This window comes from Perognathus longimembris, chromosome 5 (assembly GCF_023159225.1).
Source record: "Perognathus longimembris pacificus isolate PPM17 chromosome 5, ASM2315922v1, whole genome shotgun sequence".
Classification (NCBI taxonomy): domain Eukaryota; kingdom Metazoa; phylum Chordata; class Mammalia; order Rodentia; family Heteromyidae; genus Perognathus; species Perognathus longimembris.
Genome location: NC_063165.1, coordinates 82,910,101 through 82,927,391, shown reverse-complemented (window position 1 = coordinate 82,927,391; position 17,291 = coordinate 82,910,101). Strand labels below are relative to the sequence as shown.

General features: G+C 41.0%; 1 protein-coding gene across 1 annotated transcript in view; it reads left to right on the top strand.

The window, feature by feature from the left end:
• The window catches only part of Gmps (guanine monophosphate synthase), a 33,901-nt gene extending 16,935 nt beyond the window's left edge, over positions 1–16,966 (top strand). The window contains exons 6-16 of the mRNA XM_048347224.1: positions 274–467; positions 699–864; positions 2,715–2,866; positions 3,591–3,764; positions 5,207–5,312; positions 7,340–7,455; positions 9,389–9,514; positions 11,819–11,934; positions 14,544–14,674; positions 15,548–15,720; positions 16,841–16,966. Coding sequence (XP_048203181.1) covers positions 274–467; positions 699–864; positions 2,715–2,866; positions 3,591–3,764; positions 5,207–5,312; positions 7,340–7,455; positions 9,389–9,514; positions 11,819–11,934; positions 14,544–14,674; positions 15,548–15,720; positions 16,841–16,942 — 1,556 coding nt within the window. The 3' untranslated portion in view covers positions 16,943–16,966. The remainder of the gene's footprint in view (positions 1–273; positions 468–698; positions 865–2,714; positions 2,867–3,590; positions 3,765–5,206; positions 5,313–7,339; positions 7,456–9,388; positions 9,515–11,818; positions 11,935–14,543; positions 14,675–15,547; positions 15,721–16,840) is intronic.
• The last annotated feature ends 325 nt before the right edge of the window (positions 16,967–17,291 follow it).

Below are 17,291 nucleotides of genomic sequence, written 5' to 3'. Positions count from 1 at the left end.
CTGGGGCTTGAACTCAGAGCCTGGGTGCTGTCCTTGTGCTTTTGATCAAGGCTGGGGCTCTACCACTTGGGCTACAACTCCACTTCCTAATTTTTGATGGTTAGTTGGAGATAAGAGTCTCATGGACTTTCTTGCATGAGGTGGCTTTGAACTGTGATTCTCTTGTCTCAGCCTCTTGAGTAGCTGGGATTGCAGGCATGAGTCCCTGGGGTGCAGCTGTACAGCTCGGTTAAAATGTCAAGCCTAAATACTTTGCTTGTTTTCTCTATAAAGGTATAGCAAATGAATCTAAAAAGTTGTATGGAGCTCAGTTCCACCCTGAAGTTGGCCTTACAGAAAATGGTAAAGTGATACTGAAGAATTTCCTATATGATATTGCTGGGTGCAGCGGGACCTTTACTGTGCAAAACAGAGAACTTCAATGCATTCGAGAAATCAAAGAGCAAGTAGGCACGTCAAAAGTTTTGGTAAGCCATTTGTCATCTGTTGGTGTTAAACTTATGTCAGTAATGTTGGAACCCGGGGCTGAATTCCTGAAGATAGCCCTTATGTTTTATCTGTGTATATGGTGCATTGCTTCTGTGATGTTCAGTTACCATACATACCTTTAGTTCTGACAGGTCTTGTAGGTAGTGATAAAGGTGATAGTGCTTTCTTTGAGTTTTGGTTTTGTTTCGTTTTTTCCTTTTACCTTATAGGTTTTACTCAGTGGTGGTGTAGACTCAACCGTTTGTACAGCTTTGCTAAATCGTGCTTTGAACCAAGATCAGGTCATTGCTGTGCACATTGATAATGGCTTTATGAGAAAACGGGAAAGCCAGTCTGTTGAAGAGGCCCTTAAGAAGCTTGGGATTCAAGTCAAAGGTATTAGTGAACCACAAAACACTTAATGTACACATACGGCTTGCTTTAATCAGATCAAGTCTTGTTTCTTTTTTTCTTTTTTTTTTTAAACCAGTACTGGGCCTTGGACTCAGGGCCTGAGCACTGTCCCTGGCTTCTTCCCACTCCAGGCTAGCACTCTGCCACCTGAGCCACAGCACCCCTTCTGGCCGTTTTCCATATATGTGGTTCTGGGGAATTGAACCGAGAGCTTCATGTGTAGGACGCAAGCACTCTTGCCGCGAGGCCATATTCCCAGCCCCAAGTCTTGTTTCTTAAATGATGTTATAAGTATACTTTTCTAAGAACTATTAGAGTCACCACAATAGAAACAAAAAGGAATTGTCTCTCAGCAAGGCAATATTTACTTGTGCACTGAAGGGGGTTGGCATCAGCCAAAAAAATCTGGCAAGCAAGCACATAGCAGGCAGTCAACTCAGGTATTTATTCCAAATGCCGAAGGACCTGCCCTTCTGCTCAAATTGGTTGAGCTCAGGCTCACTATCTGTTTGTAATGGCTAGTTTGAGTAGGGTAAAATGTATTTACATAAGGTGATGAAGTAAGATTTAACAGTTCACAAGTAATCTCAGGACATACCTATATCCTCTGCTATTTCTTGAACAGTCTGGGTCAGGCCATGATTCCATTTTGAAAAGAAACTAGTTTAAGACAAAACCTTACATTTTAGAAATCCTTTCTTGTCTCAAAGCAGTTACTCTTTAACAATAGCCAAGTCACTAGGCCAAAGCAGGAATTTTTAAGCAAAACAATTTGATAGAAAAGACAGTTTTTCTCACAGTGAGCACATTGTTTTTAATAAATTGCAGTTTTCTCAATAAGCTCAGGACAGGAAATACTTCAGGGTTTTGTATTGTAATTTCCTTTTGTCCAAGACAGGTCCTAATAAATTTCTATCATGATTATTACTACTATTACACTTAAATTGGTAAATCACCCATTTTCAACTACAATTCTATTCTCTTCTAAAGTTACCATCTCTCTTTGTTTTATACCTTCACTTATGCATGCGACCACCAAACCCTTCTGCATTAGTTTGAATATACACCTTATTATTTAGACAGGCTTATACAGAGAAGGCAGATTGAGAGAATAGTCAACTAGGTGTGAGAATGTGCCCCTGTAATCTCCAGTTATTTTGGTGGTGGAGGCAGGAGGATCATTTTTGCTCTGGAGTTTGGGACTGCCCAGTTCTATCTTAAAAAAAAAAAAAAAAGTCTTTAATTTTATTTTAAAGGCCAATAGTAATAAGACCTTAAGTCTGTCTCCCTATGCGTATGTATGTGCTGGTCCTGGGTCTTGAGCTCAGGGTCTGGACATTCTCCCTGAGCTTTTTGTGCTGAATGCTGTTACTCTGCCACAGCGCTACTTCTGGCTTTTTCGGAATGGTTTATTGGAGATAAGAATCTCATGGACTTTTCTGCCTGGGCTGGCTTCAAACTGTAATTCTCAAGATCTCAGCTTTCTCTTGTTTTGTTTTGTTTTTTGCCATTCCTGGGGCTTGGCCTCAGGGCCTGAGTACTGACCCTGGCTTCTGTTTGCTCAAGGCTAGCATTCTACCAGTTGAGCCACAGCACCACTTCCGCCTTTTTCTGTTGATGTGGTACTGAGGAATTGAACCCAGAGCTTCATGAACACAAGACAAGCACTCTACCGCTAAGCCATATTACCAGCCCAATCTCAGCCTTCTGAGTAGCTAGGATTACAGACAAGAGCCACCACTGCCTGAATGCATGTTCTTTATGTAGTTTGACTTGTTACTTACAACATAAAGAAATGAAATAGTTTCTAACATGTCTGCCATCTCTTTCAGTGATCAATGCTGCTCATTCCTTTTACAATGGAACAACTACTTTGCCAATATCAGAAGAAGACAGAACCCCACGGAAGAGAATCAGCAAGACATTAAATATGACCACCAGCCCTGAGGAAAAAAGGAAAATCATTGGTGATACTTTTGTAAAGGTACTTTTAATATCCTCAACATGTGCTCAACACACTCAAACATGTTTGTACTTATATATGAATTTTTTAGTAGTTGTATTTTTTTACTGTATCAAATAACAAAATTGCTATTTTGATGTGTGTGAGAGAAAGAGAGAGTCAAACAGACGTTTACTATATATTGCTTGTATATTGACAAAAAGGAACTTTTTAATTTTTTTTTGCCAGTCCTGTGTCTTGAACTCAACGGCCTGAGTGCTGTCCCTGAGCCTCTTTGTGCTCAAGGCTAGTGCTCTACCATTTGAGGCACAGCACCATTTCTAGCTTTTTTTTTTGAGTATTTTGTTGGAGATAAGAGTCTTACAGGTACTTTTCTGACCAGGCTGGTTTCAAACCACGATCCTCAGATCTCAGCCTCCTGTGTAGCTAGGATTACAGATGTGAGCCACTGGCACCTGGCTCAGGAACTTAATTTTTAGAAGAATGTTGCTAAGCTATTGTTTTATCTGCTTTCAGTTGGTATTAGGGACTGTTGATTGAATATTTCAGCAGCTATAGATTTCAAGCTAATGAAGGAAATGTTTGCTGACTTTTAGAGCCATCTGAAAGCAGGTGTTCTTAGGAATTTAGAGTTTGATGGATCAGTTTCCTGGTTGGGCTACAAAAGGCCACTGAGAAACTGCACTGGAAGAATGAAATGCCACAGTTTCCTGAAGGTTCAACTATACTCTTCTGTTGGTTCTAGATTGCCAATGAAGTGATTGGAGAGATGAATTTAAAGCCCGAGGAGGTGTTCCTTGCTCAAGGTACTTTACGGCCTGATCTGATTGAGAGTGCATCCCTTGTCGCCAGCGGCAAGGCTGAACTCATCAAGACCCACCACAACGACACAGAACTGATCAGGAAGTTGAGAGAAGAGGTAAACCTTTAGAAAACTTTTCCACAAAGGACTTTTTCTCTTCCTCCCTCCCAGTATCCACCACCGAGCAACTATCACCACCCCCCGAGTTTAGAACACACAAAGGAGCGTCATACCCATTAGCAGTCACTCTTCATTCTCTGTTCTCCGCCTGCAACCATCCCGCTTGCCCTGGGTAACCACTCACTACTTACTTGTTTGTTTGTTTATTTATTTAATTTATTGTCAGTTGTGGGGCTTGAACCTCAGGGTCTGGGCTTTTCCCCGAGCCTCTCTGTGCTCAGGAGTAGTGCTCTACCACGTGAGCTACAGCGCCATTTCTGGCTTTTTCTGTGTATATAGTACTGAGGAATTGAACCCAAAGCTTCATGCATGCCAAGCAAGCACTGTACCACTGAGCCACATTCCCAGCCCCTGATTTATTTTTGTCTCTGTATTTTTTTTCATTCTGGATATCCTTTATGTAACTGATTCATAGAAATGTGTGTGACTGTGGCCTCTTTTACTGTATTCTCAAGCTTCCACCGTGTTGTATTGTTTTCATTTTCAAGCAATACTCATTGTGTAGACATACTGCATTTTATTTATCCACTCATCACTGGATGGACATCTGGGTTTCCACTTTTTGGCTTTTACACTTTCTGACTACCTTAGATAAGTGGAATCCTGCAGTATTATTTTTGTGTGACTAGCTTACTTTACTTAGCATAATGTCCTTAGGATTCGTCATGTTGTAGCATGACAGAATTTCCTGTTAAAGACTGAGTAATATAATATTGCAAGTACACATCCATTTATTCATTTATGAATATGTGGATTGCTTCCACCTTTTGGATGTTGTGAATAGTGAAAAAGTGTGTGTACAGCTACCACTCCATGTCTGTTTACAGTTCTTGAGTACAGAGCAGGAAGCAGATTGCTGGATCACATGGTAGTTCTACTTTTATCTTTTTTTGTTGTTTTTTTGTAATAGTTACACCATTTTGCACATCTTCTCATTATTTGCTATATTTATTTCTTTTTATTTGAATGATAACTTTCTTAATGGGTGTGTCACTTGATTGGAGGAGCAACCCCAGATGCTGAGAGGAGGGGTATCTTTGTTGCTCTCTCTCTTGTCTATCTATCTCTTTTATCTGCTCTCTCTCTTGTCTATCTCTTTTATCTATCTCTTTGTCTCTCTTTATCTGTCTGACTTGGTTTTGGTTTTTAGGTAAGAGTAGTTCAGACTGGCCTGGAACATGCTGTATAGCCTAGGTTGGCCTTGAACTTGCCATTCTCCTGCCTTAGGCTGTGTGCTGGGGTTACAAGTATATACCATCATTCCCAGTTTGACATTTAAGGAAAATAACAACAGGAAAAATCAGTTACTTACTGCCCTTTTGTTTTTGAAGCCATTTTGATGACCAGCCTGTGTTGGCTGACCTTTTTGTCTCTTACAGGGAAAAGTAATAGAACCTTTGAAAGATTTTCATAAAGATGAAGTGAGAGTTTTAGGCAGAGAACTTGGACTTCCAGAAGAGTTAGTTTCCAGGCATCCATTTCCAGGTAAAGAAAAATACGTTGGATTTTGTTGACTTGTCCTTAGCCCTTCATGTTACTTTAGTCCAGCCAATTCTGAATGATACATCATTTGGGGAGTTTGTAACATGAGAGAAATGATGGATGGGGAACAAATTCTTTTTTTTGCCAGTCATGGGGCTTGAACTCAGGGTCTGGGGGCTCTCCCTGAGTTTTTTTGCTATAGGCTGGTGCTCTACCACTTTGAACCACTTCCAGTTTTCTGGTGGTAGGTTGGAGATAGGAGTCTCAAGGTCTTTCCTGCTTGGGCTGTCTTTGAACTGGGATCCTCAGATGTCAGCCTCTTGAATAGCTAGGATTACAGACATGAACCATGAACGCTGGGTTTCTTTTGAATGTCTACTGTATGTACATCCTTTTATTCTCATTTTCCATTGTATTTGTATTTAGATAGTATACAGAAGTTTATTTGGCATACAGATGAGAAACCAAAGCATAGATAATATTATTACTTTATGATTCTTAAGGGTAGAGCTAGGATTTATGGGTTCTTTGGTTCTGTGTATCGTGTATTCCGTAGAAGAACTGACAATTTAAACTTGGTTCTCTAAAATATTAGAGATTCTCCCCTCCACGGTTGGTTGCTTTGAAATTCCTATGTTTAAGCCCTATAGTCCTCTTGGGTATAGTCCTCTTGGGTAGCTGGGACTTAAAGCTATGTACCACTGTACTTGGCTTAATAATCTTAAGATTTTTTTTCTCTGATTCATTTGAATGAATTAACCACTGCATTTATTTGTACACTTTGCACCATGCTCTGTATCTAATTCATGAGCAAAAACAACAAAGATTAAAAGTAGTCGTCTGTTGATAGGTAGAAAAAAATTCAACATGATAAAGTTAGGACTGAGGCCTTTAAAGTGTTTTATTTTGAGCTTGGCAAGACTTGAATCTCAGATTTAGCAGTGTAGTACTTAAGTGATGATGAGATCTAATTAAATTAGACTAAAAACATAGTGATAACTAACATTTAAAATACTTTGTATGTGCTACGCACTCTGCTTTGGAAAATATTATCATGTATTATCCTCACAGTAGAAACTAGTATTATCCTGTTTTGCCGGTGAAGAAATTTAGAGATAGGCTAATTTGCCAAGTTATACAGAATAGAAGGTGTAGAGGTGGGACTATCCCTAGTAATCAGAGCCTTTGCTGTGAATCATCGTATTCCCCTCATAAGCAGTGTTACATTGTGGAATCTAGCAATGTAAGGTCCAGTCCTTAGTGTATGTGCTGGCAAAGGATGGTGGTGAGTCTTGAGAAGCCGGGGGGGGGGGGGGGAAGGGAGGGGGTGTGCTGTCGTGCCATTCATTGGTTGTCATTTCAGCTAGACTCCTTTTCTGCCATGTAAGGTTTCATTATTTTCCTTTAAAAACTAACCTTCTAACCTTTAGCTATTCATCTCTAAAGACAGACACTGAGACTGGGAATAATTAATTGATATGGCTAGCATTTGCCTGTAATCAGGCACTTCCTGCATGGCAGAATAGTGATTCCAGGTTTTCTGAGATTCCTACATACCTTGTGGTTTTATCACCTGTTAAGGACTTGGTAAAATGTATGTACTAGTTTACTCAGGCATTTTCTTAACATAAAGTGGCTCATTATACTGTTCTCCTTTTTGTATCTGTTATAAATTGGCATATATAATCTGAATTGAAAATAATATATGTAAAGAACATAAAAGTAGGAAGTAGAAGGCATCGATATACAAGTGTCAAGAGACCCTTGGAGTATTGTTTTAAAGTGCTTTGGATAGGATCCCAGTAGCTACATTTGGAATTACATACTTGGTTTACCTACGGGAGGTTGAGTTAGGTTGAGCCCATGCCTGTGCTGTGCCACTGAGCTGTACCTCTGGCTCCGAACTGAGGTTCACATCAGCGGCCAGGCCTTGGCTTTGATCCATAGCACCTTATAAACCCTTTTGGATGGCAGATAGATTTTACTTTTATAAGGATTCTAAGAGTTTTCTGGTATTGCTCTAATTTCAGGTCCCGGCCTAGCAATCCGAGTAATATGTGCAGAAGAACCTTATATTTGTAAGGACTTTCCTGAAACAAACAACATTTTGAAAATAGTAGCTGATTTTTCTGCAAGTGTTAAGAAGGTAATCCTTTGTCACATCTAATGAGTAACTGAATGGAATACTTCTGTACTCTTATACCTGCTAATTTGTTAGCATTTCATTGTTGGAAAATTCAGAGCAGTAAACCTTGAAATGACTGAAGAAAACATGTTGTAGAGACTGAAATGAAGACTTCTCCTTCCAGAAAAACTGGATATATACTATATATCTAAAAAACAATAAAACCCTCCTTTATGTGCAGGGAGATTCTGGGAGTTAGGGATGAGCTGAAGTATCAGGTCTAGAAGCACAGCGGCCTGCTCCTGACTTGTCAGACCTTAGGCCTCTGAATGTCTGGAATTCAGTCAGAGGTCTTCTCATGGGCTACATTTGAGCTGCAAATTGATCAGAACAGAAGCACCTGCCAGTCTGAGTGAGTGAACAGGGCATTCATTTGTAACTTGTATGCTCTGAAAACTGCAAGCTAAGAAATACGTGAAGAAAATAGAAACAAAAGGTATTGATAATAAAAATATGGCATAAGACTACTAAAAATGACTGAGTAGATTTGGAAATGAAAGTAATAACAGTAGCTGAAAAGAGAATCATGGACTTGGAGATAGATGTGAAGACCTTATTTGGGAATGAGGGGTAAATCTTCTGAAAGACATTAGTGTGGCTGGGAATATGGCTTGCCTAGCACGCATGAGGCCTTGGATTCCATTCCTCAGTACCAATAAACAGAAAAGGCTGGAAGTGGCACTGTGGCTCAAGTGGTAGAGTGCTAGCCTTGAGGAAAAAGAAGCCAGGGACAGTGCTCAGGTCCTGAGTCCAAGCCCCAGGGCTGGCAAAAAATAGAGTGCTTAAAAGAGCTTCAAATAGGAATGACATGTCAGCTTTGCCAGTCCTGGGATTTGAACTCAGGGCCTGAGCACTGTCCACTTGAGCCACAGCGCCACTTCTGGCTTTTTCTGTTTATGTGGTGCTGAGGAATTGAACTCAGGGCTTCATGCATGCTAGGCAAGTACTCTATAGCAAAGCCACATTCCCAGCCTAAGAGGTCATCTTTACTATCCATTTTGGGAATTAGTAAGTCAGTAAATTTGTCCATGCAGGTGAAAGATGACACTTAGATTCATTTGACATGACTCAAGGAAAGATGATGACACCTGGCTGCCATATCCTAGTGAAGTTATAGACTGTCAGGGACAAAGCAGCTACATAGAAATGGTAGAAAATCTACAAAGAATGACATTGAAATGAGCAAAACCTTGAAATAAATTAATTTTCTGATAAAACTTACTGCCACTAAACATCTAAAGAACAGCTATCTAGGGCGCTCTGGAGGTCTGTTCCCTCTCCCTAGCATCTTTGATTTAGTAGAACAGCAGTGGAACCTGATGCCCTGAGTAATTTGAGCAGCCGAGGTTAAGAACCAGCATTTTAAAGAACCCATCTCACGAGAAGTAAACATCCCAGTAGAGTATCTTGGGTGTTCAAGAAGGATTAATAAGCAAAGGAAATGGTAAAAGAAACAAACACACTATCAAATACTAAAGTGTTGGTGGACCTTTTCTATTTAAAGTCTAAAACAATATGTACAGCTTTAAGAATGCCTGTATTAATTTGCCAGAAAGACTGATTGTATTGCGGAACTGTGGAAGAATGGATATATAGAAAGTTTAACTTTAGTACAGGAGAAAGGAGTGAGCTGAATGAAGGGACTGGCTCAAACCAAAGGAAAGACACAGTAATGTCTTGGTGTATGTAATTTGATCTGTTACTGACTCTGAAGGGCAGCCTCAAATGCATGTTTGGCATTTGTGTAGTGTACAGCGAGTTAGGAAAGGACAGGCAGTTAGGGAAGTGCCACAGGATGTTAAGGAGCTGTGAGCACAGGTTCGAGGATAGTAATGGATAAAGGAAGAGCCAGTGCCGGGTTTCTTAACTGACCAAACATCCCTGGTTTTCTCAGCCTCATACATTATTACAAAGAGTCAAAGCCTGCACGACAGAAGAGGATCAGGAGAAGCTGATGCAAATTACCAGTCTGCACTCACTGAACGCCTTCTTGCTGCCAATTAAGACTGTGGGTGTGCAGGTGAGTCAGGGACTTAGCCTTGGCTAAGTGCTCTCGTCACCTCTGGGACTAGGGATTACGTAGGAATGAGGGAGGTCTGTGCGAGCCTATACTCTAAATAGAAAAATGAAATGACCAAAATTTTGTAGCATGTTTGTAGATTGTATAAGGCTACAGAAACTAAATATTCTGGCAGAAACCTCATAATCTTGGAATGCTTTTTTCTACTCTAACTAAAAGTAAAAATTGGAAGAACTCTTTGCTTCAAATCTGGCTTGCTTTCAAAAGGACTGGTAATTTAGGCCATGTCCAAATTTGTAGTTTAAAGTGTGAAAGACAGTGACTTTAAGAAGTTTTTCCGCCTGGTGGCTCATGCCTGTTGATACTCAGATCTAAGGATTGTGATTCAAATCCAGCCCAGGCAGGAAAGTCTGTAAGACTCTTATCTCCAACTAATCACCACAAAAGCCAGAAGTGGAATTATGGCTCAAGTAGAGTGCTGGCCTTGAGCAAAAAAGCTCGGGGACAGCACTCAGGTCCTGAGTTCAAGCCCCAAGAATTCCCCACCCCGTCCCCCCACGTAGAAGTCTCTCCTTAACTGCAGGAAGGCCCTGGGTGAAGCCACACTGCCCCGATGCTGCTCTCAGCTTGCGCAGCACCACTGCTTTCTGCCTGTTGAATGCTCCTTTCTTCCAGTTCTGGTGTTGAATGTGCCTCTGCTTCACCTCTGATGGGAGACAGTACTTTTGTGTCTGGTATCTATTAAGCTTTTTATAAAAATTTCTTTTTAAGTTTGTATTTATATAAAGTAATTTGGAATAAGTAGACCTCAAGAAGAGAGCCAGTTACTCACTTTTTGACTTTTTTCAAATGTTTGACACCAACATTACAATGTAGGATACAATCTGATTTTGGATCCACATGTACATTGTATAATGTTCAAATCTGTGTAAATACACCTGCCTCCTTGATACGCTTACAGTTTCTATGTGCAGCCATCTAAACTCTCAAAATATATAGTATGTCACTTGTTAGCTGTAGTCACTTGTCAGTGTGGTAGGATTCCAGAACTTGTTGCTTATCTAACTGTAACTTTGTAGCACTTATCAACCTTCTACATCTTTCCTGCTCTCCAGTTGTCCTCTGGCTTGTGGTAACCACCATTCTGCTCAAATTCTATGATTCCACATACGGTCTATGTCTGAATTATTTCACTCTATGTAATGACCTTCAGTTCCACTCTCATAAATGATGACAGGGTTTCATCCTTGTTTATGACTAGTAGTCATAAACTAGTAGTGTTTCACTGTGTTGATACTACATATTTTTGGTCCATTTATCAGTTGATGGATATTTAAGTTGCCTCCATTATCCACTCAGGTTTAAATTTTTAGCTTACTTTTAAACAAGTTGGTAAGTAAATGTCTATGAGTTGTTTTGTTTCCCACTTAATCCTTTACCAGTAAACGTAGGTAGAACTTGGTGGTCAAATTATGCTGGCCAGTCACAGTAGACCAGGCATTTGAACTGAAATCCTAGTGAACTTCTGAGATATATTAACTAAATTCTTGTACCATGATGCTTTCTTTGTATCAAAACTGATTTAGATCCAGTTTAATGTGGGTTGGGTTTGTTTTTTTTTTTGGCCAGTCCTGGAGCTTGAACTCAGGGTCTGGGCACTGTCCCTGAGCTTTCTTTTCCTCCAGGCTAGCACTACCACTTGAGCCACAGTGCCACTTCCAGCCCCTTCTGTTTATGTGGTACCGAGGAATTGAACCCAGGGCTTCATGCATGCTAGGCAGACATTCTACCACTAAGCCACCTTCCCAGCCCTAATGTTGGATTTTAATTTGAGATTTGATTAAATCATTAAAGAAGTGTCTTCAATGTACTTTTTGAAATGAGCTGCATTTGGTGGCTCATACTTGAAATCCTAGCCACTTGAGTGGTGACAATCAGGAGAATTAGGCTTTGAGGCCAGCCAGGAAAAAGTAATATCCCAACTTACTTAATAAACTGGGAGTGATGGTGCATACGCATAATCCCAGCTTTGCACCAGGCCATAGATAGAGAAAGATTGTGGTCCTACACCAGCTTTAGCCAAAAGTGAGAACTTAACTTGAAAGAACTTAAAAGAGCAGGAAACATGGCTCAGTTGGTGGTAGAATGCTTGCCTAGCAAGCACAAAGCCCTGGATTTACCCCAGTACCGCCAAAAAAAAAAAGGAAAATACGAACTTAACAGGATCATTATGTATAAAATATTTTTCATCCCACCTTTTGAACATGTAAAACTCTTAAAAGTGGTTGATTTTCTGTTTTTCAGGGCGACTGCCGTTCCTACAGCTATGTGTGTGGACTCTCCAGTAAAGATGAGCCTGACTGGGAATCTCTTGTTTTCCTTGCTAGGCTCATACCTCGAATGTGTCACAACATCAACAGGTGTGTTCTGCTGGGTGGATAGGTGAGGATGTGTGGGTGAAGTTCAGGTATATTCTGTGGGATGGGGGGAGGGTGCATGGGTGAAGTAGAAGGGAAGGATATACTAATGAATGACCAAATGACTCGAGACATGTATAAGTAAGAGATGGTAGATAGGAGTCAGCGGCTCTCTTTGTAGCTACACTTCTGGTTATAATTCAGCACTTGGCTTACGTTTCTTTTCCTTTTCTATTTTCGGTGCTTGAGTGATGTTAGCTAGGTGGTACTTCGCATTATCTTAGGTTATGATCCTTCATCACAGTGTAATTCTGTTGACTTAAAATTGCTATTTAAGGAAATGGAAAGGATTTTTATTTTAGTATAAAGTATAACAGCCTATCTTCCAGTTTAGCAGCTTATGCTATTTGGTTGTCTGTCTGTCTGTCTATCTAGATGTATTGGGGTTTGAACTCCAGGCTTCATGCTTACTAGACAGAAACTGCTACTTGAGTCACATTTGCTGGTGGTTTTTATGGTAGACTTGATCCTTGCTCAGGCTGGCTTGGACCATGCTCTGCCTACTTAAACTTCTTGCATAAATGGGTGAGAAGTGGTTGCATCTGCCCAGCCTTTCTTGTTGAGATGAAGTCTCACAGTCTTTTTGCCTGTGCTGACCCAGAACCACAGTCCTCCACATCTCAGCCTTGAGCAGCTGGCACACAGCTATGCAGCTGCTTTTATGATAATGTGTTATTCTAGGATGATTGACCAAAGATTTGTATGTTACAGAATTAAATTAATTGACATAATTACAGTCTGAGAAAAAAAGAAGGCGGGCTGGGAATGTGGCTTAGCAGTAGAGTGCTTGCCTAGTATGCATGAAGCCCTGGGTTCGATTCCACGGTACCACATAAACAGAAAAGGCTGGAAGTGGTGCTGTGGCTCAAATGGTAGAGTGCTAGCATTGAGCAAAAAGAAGCCAGTGATAGTGCTTAGGCTCTGAGTCCAAGCCTCAGGACTGGCCAAAAAAAAAGGGGGGGCATATGACAGGTATTAGAATTAGCTCCATTTGAGTTAGGGTTTACATTTTATAGACCAAATTTTCCTTTTATTTGCACATTAAATTCTTACATATATTACCAGATGATTTATAACCTGTTTATAACCAATCAGTTGTGTTCCATTTGCATCTCAAAAATGTCCCTTGCTTTAAGTGGCAGATTGCTAATTTAAATGCTCTTTTTTTTTAATGCTCTTATTTCATAGTTGACTTTCCAATTTTCTTGAAAGCTATCAGTCAGCTAACAACCAAAAATATTTACTTCAGGCTTCATTTACTTAAGTTGGCTGCAGAAACTAGAAACATACCTGCTAGTATTGTTAGCAGGGTCTATGTAATTAAAGAGAGAAGCCATGTTTCTAGATAAAAGACAGTGCTTCCTGGAAGGCCCCCAAATGCAGAAACACTTACTCTGCAATATACTCAAAACCAGGATATTCATTTCTGAAGAATGCTAATACCTCTGTAAACTTCCTTTGGTTTGTGCCAGTCCTAAGGCTTAAACTCAGGGCCTTGGTGCTCTCCTTAAGTTTTTGTGCTCAAGACCAATGCTATATCACTTAGTGCCATTATCACTATTTCCAGCTTTTTGGTAGATAATTGGAGATAAGTGTCTCACAGGCTTTAAACCACGATCTTCAGATCTCAGCCTTTTTCGTAGCTAGGATAACAGCTACCGACACCCAGCCTCTGTAAACTTTGTGTGTCAGAAATTTCCTTCTGAATTTATTTCCATTGCTTAATTATATTTTTGTTTCACAGCATTCTTTTTATTTTTTATTTTTTTGCCAGTCCTGGGGCTTGAACTCAGGGCCTGAGCACTGTCCCTGGCTTCTTTTTGCTCAAGGCTAGCACTCTGCCACTTGAGCGCCACTTCTAGCCTTTTCTGTTCATGTGGTGCTGAGGAATCAAACCCAGGGCTTCATGCATGCAAGGCCAGCACTCTACCAGTAGGTCATATTCCCAGCTCCAGTTTCACAGCATTCTTACAGTTTTGTCTCTTTTATTTTGCTTTTGCCCAAGATGTTCATTCTTTGTTTAAACTTTTATGTGCTGGTTTCTTTCTCTCTGCCTTCTTGTTTTTCTTTATCTGATATTTCTCATGTGTGGTGGTTCCTGCTTAGCCCTTGGCTTGTGGAAGCCTAATTCCAGTTCCTTCCTCTGTGTTCACACAGCCCTCTGCTCTGGGGGTCTGCACTTCCATGGTCTCCTGGTTTGGGAAGGGCAGTGGCCATTGGGTGATGGTGTTCCCCAATCCAGCATGCTTCATCTTGACCTCATCATGTCTCCTTACAGCCACAGGTCCTGGGTTGATATGGAAGTTCTGGGGACATTAAAGCCTAGCATATCACGTGATAGGTTTTCATGATCACACATGCTTTCATATCCTGTGCTATCACTGCCACAGAGAACACAGGGTTTAGGTTTATGCATATAAACCACAGCTCATTCTGTAATAGTATATTCTGCCTGATTGAAGAAGTTGAAGTGAGGAGAGAAGCCTAAATATAAATGCCTTGTTTCTCATGTTAACATGACTTCTGTATTACTTCTACCTCTTTCCTTGTAGAGTTGTCTATATCTTTGGCCCACCAGTTAAAGAACCTCCTACAGATGTCACTCCCACCTTCTTGACAACTGGGGTGCTCAGTACTTTGCGCCAAGCTGATTACGAGGCCCATAACATCCTCAGGGAGTCTGGTAAGTTGTCGTTTGGCTTATTCACACCACACTGACTGTTGTTGGAAGCTTGACATTATGGTGTCTAGCACTTGGAAGTAGCTTTTGCTTTTCTGGAGGTTGTTGCTGTTACTGTTTGTAAAGAATGGCTCCTTAACACTGCTTTCTACATAGAACTAACTTATCTCTGTGGCCATTGGCAGACCAGAGAATCAGCAGAAGTGGACCAGGCTCTGCCTGTGTCAGCGCTCAAGTGTCCTTTCACTGTGCAGTTGGTGCACGTTAGTTTTGTGGTGTGTGCTGCTGAAGGTTTCCCTGAAGTGCTCCTTAAGCTCTCAAGCATAGCACTCAAATGTGGGTTCCTAAGCACGAGAAGGCTATGATCTCCTTCTGAGGAGGAAATCTGTGTGATAGAAAGCACATATAAAGTAAATTGACACATGGTTTGTGGTGTTACTTGTGGTTAGTTTAATGTTAGTGAACCTACAATAAATATTAATGTGTCTTTAAACAGAGTCCACTTAAAACATGGTTTTGTGTGGATGAATTGGTAAAAGTATGACTGGAGGCTGCAGGAGGCTAGCCCTGATTTCTTAGTGCTTGCTCTGTCGTATTCACAGTGTAGACTGAGTACAGTGATCTCTCACCTGTCGTAGGTGTTACGTGATAGGTGAGGGATCACTATTTATGTATGCAAAAGAAAAAACAGCCCCAGGTACAGTGAAGCAGCATTAAGTGAACTGTGACACAGCGGGGGGCGACTGTGTAACTATCCCTACACTGTGCCACATTGCTGCACTGATCAAGTTGTGTTTGTGTCCGTAGGGTTTGCCTGCCCTAGGTTGGGGTGCTTTTCTAGGTGTGGTGATTGGTGCCTTGTGTTTCTTTCTCTAGGGTACGTTGGGAAAATCAGCCAGATGCCAGTGATTTTGACACCGTTGCATTTTGATCGGGACCCACTACAGAAGCAACCTTCCTGCCAGAGATCTGTGGTTATTCGGACTTTCATTACAAGTGACTTCATGACCGGTATACCGGCAACTCCTGGCAATGAGATCCCTGTGGAGGTGATTGATCTATTTCTTTTCTAATGTACATTTTCAGTACTCATGACATTTTAATAGTGATTGAGATAGGTAGTACAAAAGTTGATATTTGGGGGGGGGGGGCTTGTTCTCTATTCCTAAGATTCATACACACACACACACTTTATATATTCACATATTTGACTACTTAATCCATAAAAAGGCCTTTAATATACTCTACAGATATCTAATTACCATGTAGAAAGTAACCCACTGTAATCTGTAGTTTCATCTAATCCTGCTAACCCCTACTTTACATTGTAGTCAACCCAAAGTTGTGCCAACAGAGTAAAATTGAGCCTGTTAGTTGGGCCATCACACACACACACACACACACACACACACACACACACACACCCCACACACACACCCCACACCCCCACACCCCCCCACCCCGAATTCTGGTTAAAGCTAGAAAGCTGGCTCAGTGAATGTGTATCAGCATTGCCAAATTTCTGGCCAGTCATATGACAAGACCGTCAGTGACTTTTAGAGTACATCATGTGATATTATGGTGGTCTCAGCTGTGTTGTTGAAGCCTTAGATAATTTTTTTTTTTCTTTTTACCCCCTAGTTGTGGGGCTTGAACTGAGGACACTATCCCTGAGCTCTTTTGCTCAAGAGTAGCAAGCTACTACCACTTTGAGCTACAGTTTCGCTTTCGGTTTTCTGGTGGTTAACTGGAGGTTGGTCTCACAAACTTTGCTTCCCGAGGCTGGCTTTGAGCCACTATCCTCACATCTCAGCCTCCTGAGTAGCTAGGATTTCCAACATGAGCTTCCTGTGCCTTAGATAATTTAAAACACAGCAATTTATACATGGATTGACAGATTACATAAGTGATTTCAACACTTGTTGGGGCCAGTTAACAAACTCAGCTTGCAGACAAGCAACTGTCTGTGGATGGTACTTTAAGTAGTACTGATTTTATAGCAAGATAGAGGTTCACTGTATAAGATGGATAAGTGACCTCATTTGGTGTACATGAAAGGTAATAGTGAAATAGGTTACATTTTAACTTTAAATTGCAAATGTTAGCCTTACAGGATTTGATATACAGCAGATGCTAACTCTTTCACCGGTAATCTTTCTTTTATAACAGGTGGTGTTAAAGATGGTCACTGAGATTAAGAAGATTCCTGGTATTTCTCGAATTATGTATGACTTAACATCGAAGCCCCCAGGAACCACTGAATGGGAGTAATAAACTTGGTCTTCTGTTAAAGTACCACCTGTGGAGTTGAAATTCATTAGAAGCCATTTGTTACTGACATAGAGTGCTGGGAAGGTCAGGAGGAGCCCCCTCACATCTGAGTTCTCCACAGCAGATGCCTGTGGCCTAGGAGCTGATGGGCTTAGCTGACTAAGGGACTGGGGACTGATGGTGGTAACTGACTGAGGAATTGGCTAAGGGAACTGGAGCTGATGGGGATAAGTGACTAAGGGACTGATTGCTGCTGGGGGTAACAGGCTAAGGGACTGGGAGCTGACTGGGATAAGTGGCTAAGGCACTGAGAGCTGGTGAGGGTAACTGGCTCACCAACTGGGAGCCT